General features: G+C 38.3%; 1 protein-coding gene across 2 annotated transcripts in view; it reads right to left on the bottom strand.

The window, feature by feature from the left end:
* ANAPC4 (anaphase promoting complex subunit 4) overlaps positions 1-18,909 on the bottom strand; it is a 42,390-nt gene that overhangs the window by 14,785 nt on the left and 8,696 nt on the right. For both annotated transcript variants that reach the window (XM_059923243.1, XM_059923242.1), the window contains exons 10-18: positions 17,794-17,877; positions 16,590-16,676; positions 15,801-15,865; positions 15,003-15,045; positions 14,818-14,894; positions 13,251-13,351; positions 13,115-13,166; positions 6,757-6,812; positions 4,391-4,437 (exon numbers count right to left, since the gene is read on the bottom strand). In XM_059923243.1, the coding sequence (XP_059779226.1) occupies positions 4,391-4,437; positions 6,757-6,812; positions 13,115-13,166; positions 13,251-13,351; positions 14,818-14,894; positions 15,003-15,045; positions 15,801-15,865; positions 16,590-16,676; positions 17,794-17,877 (612 nt within the window). The remainder of the gene's footprint in view (positions 1-4,390; positions 4,438-6,756; positions 6,813-13,114; positions 13,167-13,250; positions 13,352-14,817; positions 14,895-15,002; positions 15,046-15,800; positions 15,866-16,589; positions 16,677-17,793; positions 17,878-18,909) is intronic.

Raw genomic sequence — 18,909 nt, forward strand, 5'->3', positions numbered from 1 at the left:
AAATAAATAAGGAAACACAAGCTTTAAATGAAACAAGAGACCAGATAGACTTAACTGATATTTTTAGGACATTCCACCAGAAAGCAGAAGAATACACTTTCTTCTCAAGCGCACACAGAACGTTCTCCAGAATAGATCACATTTTGGGTCACAAATCAAACCTTGGAAAATTTAAGAAAACTGAAATCATATCAAGCATCTTTTCCAACCACACACTATGAGATTAGAAATGAATTACAGGAAATAAACAGTAAAAAACACAAATACTTGGAGGCTAAACAGTGTGCTGCTAAATAACCAAGAGATCACTGAACAAACCAAAGAAGAGATCAAAAAATACATAGAAACAAATGACAATGAAAACACAACGACCCAGAAACTAGGGGATGCAGCAAAAGCAGTTCCAAGAGGGAAGTTCATAGCTATTCAAGCTCACCTCAAGAAACATCTCAAATAAACAATCTAACCTTACACCTAAAGCAACTACAAAAAGAACAAACAAAACCCAAAATTAGTAGAAGGAAAGAAATCATAAATCAGAGCAGATATAAATGAAATAGAAACAAAAAAAAACAATAGCCAAGATCAAGAAAACTAAAAGAACATTCTTTGAGAAGATAAACAAAATTGATAAACCTTTAGCCAGACTCATCAAGAAAAAAAGGGAGAGGACGCAAATCAATAAAATTAGAAATGAAAAAGGAGAGATTACAACTGACACAGCAGAAATACAAAAGATCATTAAGAGACTACTACAAGCAACTATATGCCAATAAAATAGACAACCTGAAAGAAATGGACAAATTCTTGGAAAAGTACAACCTTCCAAGATTGAACCAGGAAGAATTAGAAGATATGAAGAGACCAATCACAGGTAATGAAATTGAAACTGTAACTGAAAATCTTCCAACCAACAAAAGTCCAGGACCAGATGGCTTCACAGGTGAATTCTATCAAACATTTATAGAAGAGCTAACACCAATCCTTCTCAAACTCTTCCAAAACATTGCAGAGGGAGGAACATTCCCAAACTCACTATGAGGCCACCATCACCCTGATACCAAAACCAGACAAGGATATCACAAAAATAGAAAATTATAGACCAATATCACTGATGAACATAGACGCAAAAATCCTGAACAAAATACTAGCAAACAGAATCCAACAACACAGTAAAAGGATCATACACCATGATCAAGTGGGATTTATCCCAGGGATGCAAGGATTCTTCAATATACACAAATCAATCAATGTGATACACCACATTAACAAATTAAGGAATAAAAACCATATGATCATCTCAATAGATGCAGAAAAAGCTTTCTACAAAATTCAACACCTATTTATGATAAAAACTCTCCAGAAAATGGGCATAGAGGGAACCTACCTCAACATAATAAAGGCCATATATGACAACCCACAGCAAGCATCATACTCAATGGTGAAAAACTGAAAGCATTTCCACTAAGATCAGGAACAAGACAAGGATGTCCACTCTTGCTACTCTTATTCAACGTAGTTTTGGAAGTGTTAGCCACAGCAATCAGAGAAGAGAAAGAAATAAGAGGGGGACTTCCCTGGGTGGCACAGTGGTTAAGAATCCGCTTGCCGGGGCTTCCCTGGTGGCACAGTGGTTGAGAATCTGCCTGCCAATGCAGGGGACACGGGTTCGAGCCCTGGTCTGGGAGGATTCCACATGCCGCAGAGCAACTAGGCCCGTGAGCCACAACTACTGAGCCTGCGCGTCTGGAGCCTGTGCTCCGCAACAAGAGAGGTCGTGATAGTGAGAGACCCGCGCACCGCGATGAGGAGTGGCCCCCGCTCGCCACAACTAGAGAAAGCCCTTGCACAGAAACGAAGACCCAACACAGCCATAAATAAATAAATAAATAAATTTAAAAAAAAAAAAAAAAAAAAAAGAATCCACTTGCCAATGCAGGGGACACGGGTTCAATCCCTGGTCCGGGAAGATCCCACATGCCATGGAGCAGCTAAGCCCATGTGCTGCAACTACTGAGCTTGCGCTCTGGAGCCCACGAGCCACAATTACTGAGCCCACGTGCCACAACTACTGAAGCCCGTGCACCTAGAGCCCGTGCTCGGCAGCAAGAGAAGCCACCGCAATGAGAAGCCCACGCACCGCAACGAAGAGGAGCCCCTGCTCCCCGCAACTAAAGAAAGCCCGCATGCAGCAATGAAGACCCAACACAGCCAAAAATAAATAAATAAATAAATTTATACCAAAAAAAAAAGGGAATAAATAAGAGGAATACAAACTGGAAAAGAAGAAGTAAAACTGTCATTATTTGCCAATGACATGACATATACATAGAAAATCCTAAAGATGCCACCAGAAAACTACTAGAACTAATCAATGAATTTGGTAAGGTTGCAGGATACAAAATTAATGCACAGAAATCTCTGGCATTCCTATATACTAACAATGAAAAATCAGAAAGAGAAATTAAGGAAACACTCCCATTTACCATCACAACACAAAGAATAAAATACCTAGGAATAAACCTACCTAAGAAAGCAAAAGCCCTGTACTCAGAAAACTATAAAACACTGTTGAAAGAAATCAAAGATAACATAAACAGATGGAACGATATACCATGCTCCTGGACTGGAAGAATCAATATTGTGAAAATGACTATACTACCCAAAGCAATCTACAGGTTCAGTGCAATCCCTATCAAATTACCAATGGCATTTTTCACAGAACTAGAACAAGAAATTTTACGATTTATATGGAAACAAAAAAGACCCCGAATAGCCAAAGCAATCTTGAGAAAGAAAAACAGAGTTGGAGGAATCAGGCTACCTGACTTCAGACTATACTACAAAGCTACAGTAAGCAAGACAGTATGGTACTGGCATAAAAACAGAAATACAGATGAACGGAACAAGATAGAAAGCCCAGAGATAAACCCACACACATATGGTCACCTTATCTTTGATAAAGGAGGCAAGAATATACAATGGAGAAAAGACAGCCTCTTCAATAAGTGGTGCTGGGAAAACTGGACAGCTACATGTAAAAGAATGAAATTAGAACACACCCTAACACATACACAAAAATAAACTCAGAATGGATAAAGATCTTAATGTAAGGCCAGACACTATAGCACTCTTAGAGGAAAACATAGGCAGAACACTCTATGACATAAATCACAGCAAGATCCTTTTTGACCCACCTCCTAGAGTAAGGGAAATAAAAACAAAAATAAACAAATGGGACCTAATGAACTTAAAAGCTTTTGCACAGCAAGGGAAACCATAAACAAGATGAAAAGACAACCCTCAAAATGGGAGAAAATATTTGCAAATGAAGCAACTGACAAAGGATTGATCTCCAAAATATACAAGCAGCTCAATATCAAAAAAACAAACAACCCAATCCAAAAATGGGCAGAAGACCTAAACAGACATTTCTCCAAAGAAGATATACAGATTGCCAACAAACACATGAAAGAATGCTCAACATCACCAATCATTAGAGAAATGCAAATCAAAACTACAATGAGGTATCACCTCACACCAGTCAGAATGGCCATCATCAAAACCTCTACAAACAATAAATGCTGGAGAGGGTGTGGAGAAAAGGGAACCCTCCTACACTGTTGGTGGGAATGTAAATTGACACAGCCACTATGGAGAACAGTATGGAGGTTCCTTAAAAAACTAAAAACAGAACTACCGTATGACCCAACAATCCCACTACTGGGCATATACCCTGAGAAAACCATAATTCAAAAAGAGTCATGTACCACAATGTTCACTGCAGCACTAGTTACAATAGCCAGGACATGGAAGCAACCTAAGTGTCCATCGACAGATGAATGGATAAAGAAGATGTGGTACATATATACAATGGAATATTACTCAGCCACAGAAAGAAATAAAATTGAACTATTTGTAGTGAGGTGGATGGACCCAGAATCTGTCATCCAGAGTGAAATAAGTCAGAAAGAGGAAAACAAATACCGTATGCTAACGCATATATATGGCATTTTAAAAAGCGGTACTGATGAACCCAGTGGCAGGACAGGAATAAAGACGCAGACATAGAGAACAGACTTGAGGGCATGGGGGAAAGGGGAAGCTGGGATGAAGTGAGAGAGTAGCACTGATGCATATACACTACCAAATGTAAAATAGACGGCTAGCGGGAAGCTGCTGCCTAGCACGGGGAGATCAGCTCAGTGTTTTGTGACCACCTACAGGGGTGGATAGGGAGGGTGGGAGGGAGGCTCAAGAGGGAGGGGATATGGGGATACATGTATACATATAGCTGATTCACTTTGTTGTACAGTAGAAACTAACACAACAATTGTAAAGCATTTATACTCCAATAAAGATGTGGAAAAAAAATACTACTATATACTACCTTATTCAGCTCAGGAAGTACGTGGTCTTCTGTCATTCTCAACATTGCTGGAAATATAAATTTTAAAACTATCTTTAAAGGGAAACTACAAACATAATTTTAATTATAATGCATGTCAAAAACTAAATGTATTTCACTGGACTACATTTTCCATTTTCAACAGCTTCTTGTCACCAAGGAAAACTTATTTTTCTTCGAAGAACTAAAAGATGAAGAATTTAAATTTGATTTATATTTTCAGGTTCAAAATGGTTGGTATAGCAATTCTAAACTATTATTTTTCATTTTCTCCTTCAATTCAACCCACTGCCACTCCAGACAAACAAACCTAACTGCTGCCTTGAGCTAAGACTACGTGTGCAGGGATTCCTCCTAACTTGGTGATGTTTCTTCTCTTAAAATATGCAAGCAATTCTTTCCTCCAAAAGTCTTAGAATACCAAAAAGATGTGTTTCTTTCCCTTGGGCTTTTTTGCTACATGAAGATATTTCCACTAAGACTTATGTGTGTAAACACACACTTACATGTGTGTATATATATATTTATATACTTTCTTTAATATTGTGGTTGGTTCTTTTTGTCCTTTCATAGGGGTGTCTTTATCAATACCGTGTTTTCTATACATATTACATCCACCTAAGTCAAGAAGTATGCTGCATGTGCTTTTGCATAGTGTTTGAATATGCTTCTTATGTTTGGTTGGGAAAAAGCATGTTGGACATTATTCTGCAAATATGGATTATTTTAAGAAACTGTTTTTAATTAATTCAAACTTCTAAATTATCTGAAAAACCAGCCATAATCTAGGTTCTACTCATTCATTTATCCATCCAAAAATTAATTATTGAGTGTAATATAGGTACTAGGGATACAGCAGTATAATAGAAGTCCCTGCCTTCATGGAGACTTCATTTTACACAAGAGCAAACCAAGGTTAGAGCGCTAACTAGTGGCAGCACTCAGTTACAGTTAGGTTTCCAGTTCTCCAATCCAGTGTGCTTTGCTCTAATGACAAGGACTGAGCAGTAATTCATTTATCTTCTAATGCAGCTTCTTATTACAGTTAGGACAGGCAATAAGAATATAAACTGCCTAATTACTCCAATAATTATCAGTAAAACCAAGCTACTACTTCTGTAAAAGAAAGTCACTTCTAAGGTTTCATTTAATTTTAACATTGTAGTTTATTCTAATTAACTCTGATATTAAACAGGCTGGCCTGATAAACACTCTGGCTCCCCATTCTGGCTAGTGTTGGTATGGTTTTGAGAAAAATCTAAGAATTTTAAATGTCAACATCTACAGATCGCTTTCATTTTTTTATTGAAAGCAATTATACTAGGCTAACAAATATGAAAAGTCTGTTTTAAAAATATGAGAATTAAAGATCTGGGCATTTGTTTCAAGGATATTAGCACATTACAGGTAATTTACTTTCTATTTTACTCTTTAGAATTTTAACAAATATGGGATAAATTCCACTTACGACTAAATTTTGCATACGTTGGAGGGAAATGTATGCTAAATTATTTCAAAGATATTAATAGAGGTCACAAAAATAGCAGTACAAATGGACCTAAATAAAATATGCATATCCTGTAGAGTGAGCATTGAAACATTTAATATCAAGTCAGTAACTATTTGTTAATTACCTAAAAACGCAAAGATACTGTGGAGACAAAAAGAAAGGCCACAGGTGGTCTGCATTCTATTTAGCTAGGGCATCATTGTCCAATAGAAGAGATAATGGAAATGTTCTAGTTCTGTGCTGTCCAACATGGTAGCCACTAACCACATGGGCTCCTGATCACTTAAAATGTGGCTAGCATGACTAAGGGACTGCGTTTATAATGCTACATAATTTCAACTAATTGAAACAGCCATATGTGACTAGTGGCTACCATAATGAATGGCACAGATCTAGAGACAGAAGACCAAAGTATAAAACAGGAGCTAAGCTATTCAAGGGCAGAGGTTTTGTCTTATTTTTTCTCCCCCTTTTCCCACAAATCTAACACCTAACAATACCTAATACAAAGCAGAAATTTAAAAAATGTTATTTTAACCTAAGGAGACATTACAAGGTAAGTAAGGGTCAATTCTCAGTGAGTGACAGAGACAACCAATGCTAGAAGGTTTATCTGTGGGGGTGGAGATGGGTGGGTGTATAGAAGAAATAAGACTGGCCATGTGTTGAAAACTGCTGAAACTGAGTGATGAGTAGAAGGCAGGTCACTTATACTATTCTCTCTACTTCAATAGGTATTTCAAATTTACTACAGTAATTGAAATATGCTAAATTGATACTCCCACAATTTTTTTTAAAAGTGTTAAAAATACAAGAATGCTTCATTCAATTCACTTACCCACATACAGCCACCGAAAAAATGCTTTGAAGTTTTTCATACTGCTATCTATAACTCTAGAAGATAAAAATAAATCAGAAATGAAATTATTATATGGGGTTCATGTATCATTGTTCAATTATTGTAGAACATAATAATCCTTTTTGTTCTATTATATCCTATCTGGATGACATTTAAGCCTTTACAACAGATTTAACAAATAAAACACACACCCAAAAATAAAATTTCAAAAGAGCAAATCCTGATTCTTTTAAAAAATAAAGCAAATAACTCAGATTCTAACTGATTATAACAGCCTTTCCACAAACTGTGTAACAGTCTTTCCTTTCCGGGCACTCAGTAAAGTATGAAATCCTTTTCTAACTTTGGCAGTAAAAGAAATCAGAAAAAATGTTTCTGGCACCATTCTCAGTTTTAAAAAAAATACTCACTGATCAGTAAGAAGAAAAAAACATCAGACACAACAGAAAATCATTATTATAAACTTGTAATACGTCACTACCACTACCTCTGATATCAATAGACATTACTTTTGGAAGTTGATTTTTTATCCTTACAGCAATGAATCTCAAAATTTGAATTTCCTTGGGCTTTACACAAATGTACCCCCAAGATTAAGGGTTATAAGTGGAAGTCATCTTCACTTTGATGAAACTGTCTCTGAATATAAAGATGAATATCATTTTTTTTTAAATCTCTTTTAGCCCACATCTGTAAGATAATTACTCTAAGCAAATAATATGTGCACTTTTCACCCCTAAATCTCAAAGTCCCTTCCAAGCATTAAATGTCATAATACTACTGGAGAAGTAGGTCAGCATCATTAACCTTTCTGTACACAGTAAAACACCTGACATAAAAGACTGTAACATCTCTTGCGTTACCAAGCACTATGATCAAAATTCTCTTGCAGCAAAAATGAAAAACAGAAAAGACATTCCTTTCTGTCTTTCCCAGTCAATACTCTCACCCCAACCCCAGGCAACCACTGGTCTATTATAGGCTAATGTCAAAGTTCTCACTGCCTCAGTTTCTCCATTATAACCTAAAATAATGCTATACTCTACTTATCTCAAAGGAGGAAGAAGTTAAATCAAAAACTACCTTTCACTGAAAGGTGAAAGGTGATCACAGAAAGCTTAATATTTTATGTTTACTCTCTGCAAATACAGAGAACCAAAAAATTATTCAACATTCAGGAAAAGGAATATCATTTCTCCTCCTGCTTTGTTCTTTGAGCACACACATCTGTAATAAGCTCTACCTTCTAAAAGCCCATTAGGGGCTTCCCTGGTGGTGCAGTGGTTAAGAATCCGCCTGCCAATGCAGGGCACATGGGTTTGATCCCTGGTCCGGGAAGATCCCACATGCCACGGAGCAACGAAGCCCGTGTGCCACAACTACTGAAGCCCGCGTACCTAGAGCCTGTGCTCTGCAACAAGAGAAGCCACCGCAATGAGAAGCCCGCGCACTGCAAGGAAGAGTAGCCCCCGCTCGCCACTACTAGAGAAAGCCCGTGCACAGCAACGAAGACCCAACGCAGCCAAAAATAAATTAAAAAAAATAAAAGCCCATTAAAATGATGGTGGATTGGTGGGGAGAGGTGGATGTGTTATAAACTCACACACAAAAAGAGGACAGTAGAAAAAAATTTTTTTTAAGTTTCAGAAATGTCAAAAGCCGACAGAAGACTGGTGACTGGTGAAGGTCACCAGAGGCGGCCACGTGTCGGGCACTGTGGAAAGAGAGCAGCAAGGAATCATCCGCCCGGCAGAACCCCAAGGATACTCAGTCCTTAGAAACATCAAGTTCAACAGAAGACATTAGGATGACGTCTGGGGCTGGACAAAGGAGGACAAACTGAAACAGAGAGTGGCCAATAAACTCTTTCCCCCAAAACATGAATGCCTAGGCGTTTACTACCTTCCAGACAAAAACAGAGTTCTTCAAAGAAGCTGAATAAACTGGGAAGAGCCAAGGCGGTGCCGGGTAGGCACAGGCCGCCCACAGCACAGGTCCGCATGCTCTGGCACTCACGCTGGTTTTGGGCCGCCCTGCACCCAGCAATTCCAAGCAACTTTAAACTGCCTCGTGAATAAATATGAGTAAACAATCGGGCATCAGGTTTTTGAAGAAAGCTTGCAACAAGAGACCAAAATAAACAGCAAAGTGACACACAAAGAGGAGATAATTCAGGGAGCGGCAGAGATTTTTTAAAACTCTAATGTCCTCAGAGAGCTGTGAGAAGATGTCGCATCCACAAAGCAAGAGCACAGCTTTGAAAAATGATTAAACAAATAAGAAAACACTTAGAAATTAAAAGACAGGACTGCCATAATAAGACATTCAATAGCATGGTTCAGGTCAGTGATCTCGTCCTCCACCCCACCTGGGCTATTTATTCTAAAGTTCACACCCTAGACCTTCATTACCAACGTGAACCTTTTTTTAAAATTTATTTACTTATTTATTACTTTTGGCTGCGTTGGGTCTTCGTTGCTGCACACGGGCTTTCTGTAGTTGTGGCGAGCGGGGGCTACTCTTTGTTGCGGTGCATGCGTGGGCTTCTCATTGTGGTGGCTTCTCTTGCTGTGGAGCATGGGCTCTAGGCACGTGGGCTTCAGTAGTTGTGGCTTGTGGGCTCTCTAGAGCACAGGCTCAGCAGTTGTGGCGCACGAGCCTAGTTGATCCGTGGCATGTGGGATCTTCCCGGACCAGGGCTCGAACCTGTGTCCCTTGCATTGGCAGGCAGATTCTTAACCACGGCGCCACCAGGGAAGTCCACCAACGTGAACATTGTAAATCACAATTTAAAGCACCCTGCTCGCCAACAACCAGCAACTATCTTTCCAGTGACTTTTCTCCAGTAGCCCAACATTCATCCCACCAAGACTACCACCTACTAGTTCTACCACCTTTCACTGTCTCGCACCCCCTCTGTGTCCTCACTTCCATCCTAAACCAGTACAGATTTGAGGTTTATCATTTTAGTCATGCCCCTGCTTCAATTTCTTGCCTCCCCTTTGCTTCCTTTTACTCACCAAGCCTAGTAAATCAAACTGCTCACCTATTCTGTGCTCCCACTCGAGCAGCTGACCCTGGCTGGGGAAAACCACACAGCCTCGCTGGCTGGTCTCATTTTAACGCTCCTGGGAATGCTAACCAAGCAGCCCTTAGCACTACTGACAATCCTCCTGCTTCATCAGCCCATTCACGCTCCCACTGTACTAGACAAATGGCTCACACCTCTTCCTTTATTCTCAAAGCGCAGTACCACTTCCCCATCCTTACCTTCAGCTGATGACAGAACATCTCATATTTCCACTAAGATAATAAAAACAATTAGCAGTGAACATCTCCAAGCCCTCATCTGCTCATATACCAGCATCTGTGACCCGTCTTGGCCTTCTTTCCTGTAACTATGGAGGAACTATTTTTCCAGCCCCTTCCCTGACACACTAAATCCCATCCCCTCTTGAATCCTCTTGCTCTAGCAATCTTCCCTCTCTTTGCCATCTCAACTGTTCCCCTTCAGAAGAACGTTCCCATCATATATAAATATGCTCTAATTTCTCCCATTGTAAAAAGAAAGAAAAACCCAATGACTATTTTTAAATGCTGGCCGTTCCCTTTACAGCAAAACTCAAGAGACTACATGTGCTGTTTTCTTTGCATCTGCTCTCATTCTGCATCATACCTGCTCCCATGACTCCACAGAAGTGGCTCTCATCAAGGTCACCCATCATCTATTCTGATTATATTCTGATCTATTCCACTTCTGGTCCTCACCTTACTTGACTCAGCAGCATTAGACAACCAATCCCTCATTCCTTCTTGCAACGCGTCCTTCACTCAGCCTGCAGGACACCCACTCCTTGGTCTTTCTGCCTCTCCGGTTTCTTTCGCTAACTCCACATCAACCCCATTTCTAACACTGGAAAGCCCATCACCCAGTCTTCAGATCTCTCCTCTAAGCGCACTCACTATCTCATCCAGGTTCGTGACTTAAAATAATACCGATGTTCTGATGGCTCCCAAATTTACATTTCCAGCCTGGATCCCTCACTTGAACATAATCTCATACAATCAACAACATGCTGGACAGCTCCACCAGGGTATCTAACAGACATTTCAATTTAATATGCCTAATACATTGACCATGTGATCAAAATTAACATCAATAAGAAAAGGTAGACAGACACTGTTTGCCTCTGGATGTGACACTTTGAGAAGGACACTCCACCGATTATGTAATATTCTGGCCAGGGATGTATAACCTGAATCAAACCATGAAAAAATCAGATAAACCCAAACTGAGGAACATAAAATACATATATATTTCCTATATTCTCCCCCAAGTCTTCCCCATTTCAGTAAATGTTAGTCATACTCTACCAGGTGCTCAGGATCTAAACTCGTAATTATCCATGACTCCTTTATTTTTACCATCCATACAACCATTCAGCAATCTTGTTATTTCTACTTTCAAAATATATCCAGGTTCTGACCATTTCTGATTCTGACCACCATTTGTCTCATGGCTTCTGTCCTTGCCCTCATATAATTTATTCCCAATACCAAGTAAATAACAAGAGGGATCTCTTTAAACCTAAGTCATATCCTGTCGCTCCACTGCTAATAACTCCCTAAGAGCTTTTTATTATACCCAGAGTAAAAGCCACAGTCCTTACAACTGCCTACAGGCTCTACACAACCCGGCCCATCCTCTGTGACCTCTTTCAATTCATCCCTTACAGCTCACGTTGTTTTTCAAGCCACTTTAACTGTAGTGGCTCCTTGAGGTCCCTCAAATATGCCAGGCATGCTCCAAACTCAAGGCCTTTATAATTGCTGTCTCCTTTGCCCCCAAAATAACAGGGCTCACTCCCTCCTCTCCCCAACATCACCTTCTCAGTGAGGCCTTCCCTGACCAAAAAATTGCACCCCTACCCCCAGCATGCCCTAGGTCCTCCTTCCCTCATTAGCTTTTCCCATCACTACTTATCACTATCTGACTTGCTGTATGTTTTAATTGTTCATTTCTTTATTCTCTGTCTCATCATGTAAGAATATAATATCTATGAAGGCAAGATTTTTTTTATCAGTTTTGTTCACCGCTATACCCTCAGCATCTAGAATAGTGTCTAAAACATAGTTAAATGCTCAATAATTGTCTATGATGAATGATAGCATTGGATAATTAAGTCAAAAAAATTTCACAGGAAACAGAAAAGATATAAAAAAAATGAGAGTAAAAATAAAAGACATAGAGGATCAATCCATGAAGTCTAATATCTGACTAACTAGATTTCTAGAACAAAAATCTAGTTAAAAAAAGGAGAGGGAGAAGAGGAAATTATCAAAATAATAATACAATATAGAATTCAGGTTAAAATGGCATTTTCTTATTATGAGTACAACAAATGAGAAGACCCACATTTAAAACTCTATTGTGAAATTTCAACATATCAAGGATAAATAAAGCTTTTTGAGATGAGAAAAAAAATAGCACACAAAGGAATGAGAATCAGAAGCACCAGACCTTCCATTGGCAACAAAAAGGCCAAAATACAATGGAGCAAAGCTTTGAAAGTTCTATGAGAAAATGAATCCCCCTTCATAATCTATACCCAGTCAGAACCATCAATTAAGTGTGGCAGAAGGAGAAAAGACACAGAAGGACACAGAAAGCTTACCCTCACACATCCGTTTTCTAAGTTACTGGGAGATATTTTCCACAAAGTGATTAAATGAACCAAGAAACAGAGGAGATCCTGGAAGTAAGGATCTAACCCATGAAAGCAAAGAAGAAACTGCCAGGGCAGTGGCTGCACGAGATGGAGCCCCCACGCAGGCTGGTGCAGGCAGGGGGAGGCTAATGGAGGAGGCAGCAGGGACAGAGGGAGTTCCAGGGGTGTGACACTGCCCCTGAGACGGCGGAGAGCCTGAGGATGTGAGCAAGGCAGACTGTGCAAGGACAAAGCAAGCGGAGTCTAGGAAAGACAGACACACAGAGAAGAATAATTTCTCAAAACTGGTAAGTAAAAGAAAGGCAGTACAGTCATACAATTTAGAAATATGGAAGTAACCTACAGACCTAAAACCAGAAATAGTTACAAGGATTCCCTCTGGAAAGCGGACCTGGGGTGAGGATGGGCGGGACAGGAAAATACCACTTTAATGTATGAACCTGCTGTGCTACTGGATTGTTTTAATCATGTAAAGGTATAATTTTGATAAAAACTTAAAAAACTCATTTTTAGAAAATCACAACAATTTGCTAGGTTCTTATTTATAAGTAAAAAGTAAAACATTCTCAAGTCAATGATTCCGATATTCAAGTATCCCCAATACTTACTGAAGAAGTTCATTTGCCTTGAGTATGAAAGAACCCACCGCAGTAATAGCATCTAAAAGGAAGTAAATAAATAAATATCATTTGTCAAATAAGTCAAGTGGATTTAATGCATTCTATTGAGGAATTAAATTACCACCTTCAATTCCTGAAGCATCTAGTCCAAGAGGTTCATATTTTTGCTTCCATGAAGCCATTCCTTTCAGTTCACTCAAATGGTATAATAAAGACTCTGAGCCACTATCAAAAACAGAGCAGAAACACCATCATCAAGGTGGCAGGCAGCTACTATCTTGCTTGAATATTTCTAAGTTTTCAGAAATAAAAACTGAAAAGTAACTTTTTCTTTCTATGAGAAATAATTATTTCTCAAAATTATTTTGAAAAGCTGTAGAAGAATCATTTGGTTGTCATGACTAGTGAGATGAATATATGACCACAAGATTAAACTTTGTAAGATCAAATTATGCTCCACAGTTAGTCCTGGCACTTTTAAGATAGTCATATGGTCATATTGTTCACCCAACAGCTATGTATTTAACATTCAACAAATATTTATTAAGCTCCAACTTTAGGTCCGGCACTATGCTAAATACTGGGGACTTAACGGTGAACAAAACAAAAGGGTCCTCATGACACTGACAGTCTAATGGGGGAGACAGTCATAACCATATAATCAGAGAGTATATCATTCCAACTACCATAAATGCCTTAAAGGAAACACACCAGGTGCAGGTCTAACAGAAGAACCTGATCTAATCTGGGGATTAGAGAAGGCTTCTCTGAACAAGTGAGATTTGAGCTGAGAGCTAGAGAATGCAAGTGAAGAACAGGGTGGGAGTGTTCCAGAAAGCAAAAGGGCTGTACAAAAGCCCTGGGTAGGAGAAAAACTGTCAAGTTTGAGAAGGCCACCAGTGTAGGTGAAGCAGATAGGCAGCCATCCAAAGGTATTAGTCCTAAGAAATGGGAAGGCACTGGAAGTTTTTAAATAAGAGTAACATGATCAGATCCACTGTAGAGAATATATTTGAGGGGCATAGTGTAGGCTGGAGGAGACCAGGACAGAGGGTCCTAAAGTGATCAAAGCAGGAGGTGATATAGTAAGGGCCGGGGTCTCAGCATAAAGGAATTTATCAAAATTTAAGTCAAACACTGAACATCTACCTGCAAACTGCTTCACTGAGGTAGCTGTAGCTAGAAACAGCATGAGACTTGAAAATCTGGGACAGTCTTGGCTCTGACACTTAATAACTTTGGGTCAGCCATATATAACCATTCTGAACTTCAGTTTCTTCTAAATGAGGATAATCATAACCAACACCTTGCCAAGGAGTTAAATGCAAAAATATATACATGCTTTTACATAACATATAAAATGATATACAAACTTACTTAATTTCACCACTCAAAAAAGGGTATATGCCCTATTCAAGACATACCTCATGGCTGTCTGGGTGAGATAAAAGCCCAGACAGGGCCTCGGGTGGTGAAAAGATGTTGGAAAGTTATTTTATAAAGCAGAATTACCATTATTGATTCTTTAAATCTTGGGCACTCCAAGAGTCCCCTCAAATGCTAATGCAACAATTTTAGCCAGAAGAGGCTCAAACAGAGAATGCCAGATGATGAAAAGAAGGTTGCAGAAAGAAGACCAATGCCAAGTACGTGTAGATGCAATACCAAAAGATTCTACAGCACCTTCATACCTCTGTAAGTGACTTATAACCAATTTTTGTATACTGGAATACGATGACTCTATAGACTGGCCAAGCTTTTTTAAGCCCTAATTAAGAGAAAAGAAAGTATTCAGCATACAAGTAAGATACTCTATGCCATTCTAAAAAAAATTAAGAATGTGTTCATAGCCATTAAAATACAAAGATAACCACACCTTTACTGTTAACTGGTTCATTAAGAGGGTCTGAAGTTCAGCACTAGAATGAAAAAGAAACTATTTTTAGTCTTTATTCAAAATCTGAATGCATCACTTAAAACGTTTAAATTTCAAAGAACAAACAAGATTTTTAAACAAAATTAAAAAAAAGAAATAGCCCAACAAAAATTAAGACTTTGTTGGACTCACAAAGAAATGGACAAAACAGGAAACAATAAAGTCTAGGAACAGACTGAAGTAGACATAAGGATGTACTATACGCTAAAATGGTATTTCACATCAGTAAGAAGAAGGTGTAATACTCAATGAATTATACTGGGCAATTACCTAAACACTGAAAAAAAAAGAAGTTAGTCTTCCACAGCATATGACCAAATAAATCACATCTGGAACATGTAAATGGAATAAAAACATAAACCACAAAAAAATCTCTGGAGGAAAATACAGATCTTTGAACACTTAATATGGGAAAGCTCTTTTTAAGAATAATGTTAAGGCAAACACAATAAAGGAGAAGATTGATTTGGCTACATAGAATTTTAAAATTTTTATACATTAAAAAATATATATATAATACATTTACATATATTATACATACACTCAGAATGATCACATTTATGTAAAAAATAAATACGTGAATAAAAAAGCCTAGAAAAATATATACTACTTTTTTGGTCTTCGTGCACCAGAATTTTCTATTTTTTTTTTTTTTTTACAATGAATGTGAATTGCTTTTGAAATAAATTACTTTAAAAAGAGAAGGAAAAGCAAGAGTACCTAATATGAGCTCATTACCTTGCTTTCCCCCACAACAGCAAGTCCATGAATTCATCTTGCACTGATGTGGTTGTATTCTTTTCCTAGAGAAAGATCAATAAAATCATAATAGGTATTCTTTAAATTATAAGCTTATTTATTCAAAATTACAGGAACATGACTCCCTTTCTTACCCTTAACCTTCTCTCAAATTCACATTTTTTTAAAAATTTATTTATTTATTTATTTTTGGGTGTGTTGGGTCTTCGTTTCTGTGCGAGGGCTTTCTCCAGTTCCAGCGAGCGGGGGCCACTCTTCATCGCGGTGCGCGGGCCTCTCACTATCGCGGCCTCTCTTGTTGCGGAGCACAGGCTCCAGACGCGCAGGCTCAGTAGTCGTGGCTCACGGGCCTAGCCGCTCTGCGGCATGTGGGATCTTCCCAGACCAGGGCTCGAACCCGTGTCCCCTGCATTGGCAGGCAGACTCTCAACCACTGCGCCACCAGGGAAGCCCTCAAATTCATATTTAAATTGCTTATCTGAATAGCAGTTACAGGAAAACAACCAGTCAGCTCTTCAACTCCTGTCCTTAATCCCCAAGCCCTACCAGCTCCACTTCACAATCCTGTCCCCACCTAAGTTGTACCAAGGGGAAGAGCTGGTGTATCACTCTCTGAGATAATAGTATGAAGTTAGACCAAACCGTCTGAAAGAAATCATGATCTGAGCCTTTTACAAAACAGACTGATTTTTCTCATGTCCTTCGTGAAGTAAGTAAGAATAACGTGCATTCTTTAACACCTTCCATGGGAAACTCCAGGTATATTACCTGCACAAACTTGGTGAGACGAGAATCCATCTGCATCAGTATTTCTTCCCATGCTTCACACATACATGTCAGTGACAAATTTATATACTATTAACAAGAAGATAAAAATATTAAAGTAGCAAAAAATATTTAAGTCAACATGCTAACTAAATAATACATGTTTCTTACTGTCAACTGTCTCAAAGAAATCCAAAATTTACTATAAATCACTTTTAACTCAGTTAAGCCTGAGAAAGAAAAGACCATAGCTAACACTTGATAATCACTTAACTATCAAACTTTCTCAAATTCAATTTTTATCTGGTAAAACAGATATTTTCCAGCTTTTCACATATAAGATGCATTTTATGTACATTAACTGTCAAAATGCTGACTGGTCAACTATTCAATTTTCAAACAGTATCCTTTTAAAAAGACTAATCTCCAGAAATCTTCGACATGAAGTACATTAGTGACTGTGACAGACTGAAAAAAGAAGGCCACAGTTCTTTGTAGCTCCTCTATGCAGATGTAGACTCAATTTCTCCAATCCTTCAATCCGGGCTGGCCTTGGGTCTTAGTGTGACCAAAGCAGAAGTCTAAGGCCCCAGAAGGTTTTGCATGCTTCCACTTGCACTCTTGACACCCCTGCCGTGGCCACCACTTCATGAACAAGCCTGGTCCAGCCGGCTGGGAGATGAGGAATGTGCAGTCCAGACAAAGCCATCACAGCTATGGGACACTTGGACCAGCCAGATGACCACCAATGTATGACCAAGCCCAGACCCGAATAGCTGAACCTGGCCCAGAACAACAGAACCTTCTAGCTGAGCCCAGCCCAAATCGTCGACTAAAACACCAATCACAAGCTAATTTGGGGTTCATTTATCATGTACAAAAGCTAACTGATATGATGTTTTCCATACTACTACTTTATTTGCAAAAACACTTTTAAAATTCCAAAATATTGTTTTATTTATGAGAATGTTTAAAAAGGTTTAAACTACTTTTTTTCTTTTCCTTTGAAGAAATAGAGATGGGTGAGAGTAGATTTTCAATTAAATTTCTTTTTCTTGCTTTAATGGACATTATAAACTTGTCTATCAGATTAGACACCTCCGCCACATAAAGTTGGCTTTAAGAAGTAAGATTTTCAAGTTTTTTATTTACAGAACATTAGAAACTTATAGTAAACAGTCACATAAAACAAGCTATAAATAAATACCTGTAAAAGAGCTGAAATGTGAGTAAACTTTCTGGCCATTCGAGTTACTTCAGGTAAGAAAGAGTACAATAGATTGGTTTCAAGCTGTCAAATCAAAATAATAAAGTGAGTCACAAGCAGACATATTTACTTCTTTTAAAGAAGAGTCAAGGTCTAACTACATATCAGAAAGACTATGCCAGAATTCTGCTCCTTTTGAGCATAACGGTTTGGAGAGTAACAGAATATAATCTTAGGATTTTCTAATCTGCAGTGTCTAACTATGCACAGATCACCCTCTTGAGGTTAGCAACCCCTTCTACATAATTAGAATAAATGTAATAATCTACTTTATAACACTCTTATGAGGAATTTAAAAAATGATCACAAATATCTGTAAAAATTTTTAAAGGAATTATAATTATTGATAAATACAAGTGAAATATCTATTACAATGGTACATGAATTATCTCAATAAAGTTGTTTTAAAAATACCTATTACAAATTTCACATAAATAGTGAATCATTTTATTACAGCACCAAATGCAATCCTGGAAATCACATTTTCACAGAACCTCAAGATGAAGAGCAAATATGAACAATTGTTCCAGCAAACGTCAGGAAGTTAAGAGTTCTCTGATGTTCTGAATACAACGAACGTTGGAAGGCATCACATGCATCACATCTTGCATCTTTTCACCCTACTTTTGTTTGAGAGTTCATGCATACTTAGGCTAAGTGGCTGGGTTATCTGAGATGAAATTTTAGGGAAGACTTTCTTGAAGACAAGGCTACAATCTAAATACTCTACAGGAGCCCAGTTTCCACAATCTATGATACAAACAGCACACAATGAAAAAGGTTTTTCCCAACATTAAGTAGTCATCTTACACAAGAGGCAGTGTGTTAGTTTAAGAGCACCAACTCTGGAGCCAGACTGTGCAGTATCACTTTCCAATGCTCACCAAGCAAATTACAGTTTGTGTGCCCATTTACTCAACTATAAAATGGGGATAATAATAGTACCTACCTATAAGGTTACTGTGAGGATTCAAATGAACTATACTGAATCACTCAGTACTGGGCACATATTAAACAATTAATAAATATTAGCTTTTATTATTATTAGGGTCAGAA

Source organism: Balaenoptera ricei, chromosome 5 (assembly GCF_028023285.1).
Source record: "Balaenoptera ricei isolate mBalRic1 chromosome 5, mBalRic1.hap2, whole genome shotgun sequence".
Classification (NCBI taxonomy): domain Eukaryota; kingdom Metazoa; phylum Chordata; class Mammalia; order Artiodactyla; family Balaenopteridae; genus Balaenoptera; species Balaenoptera ricei.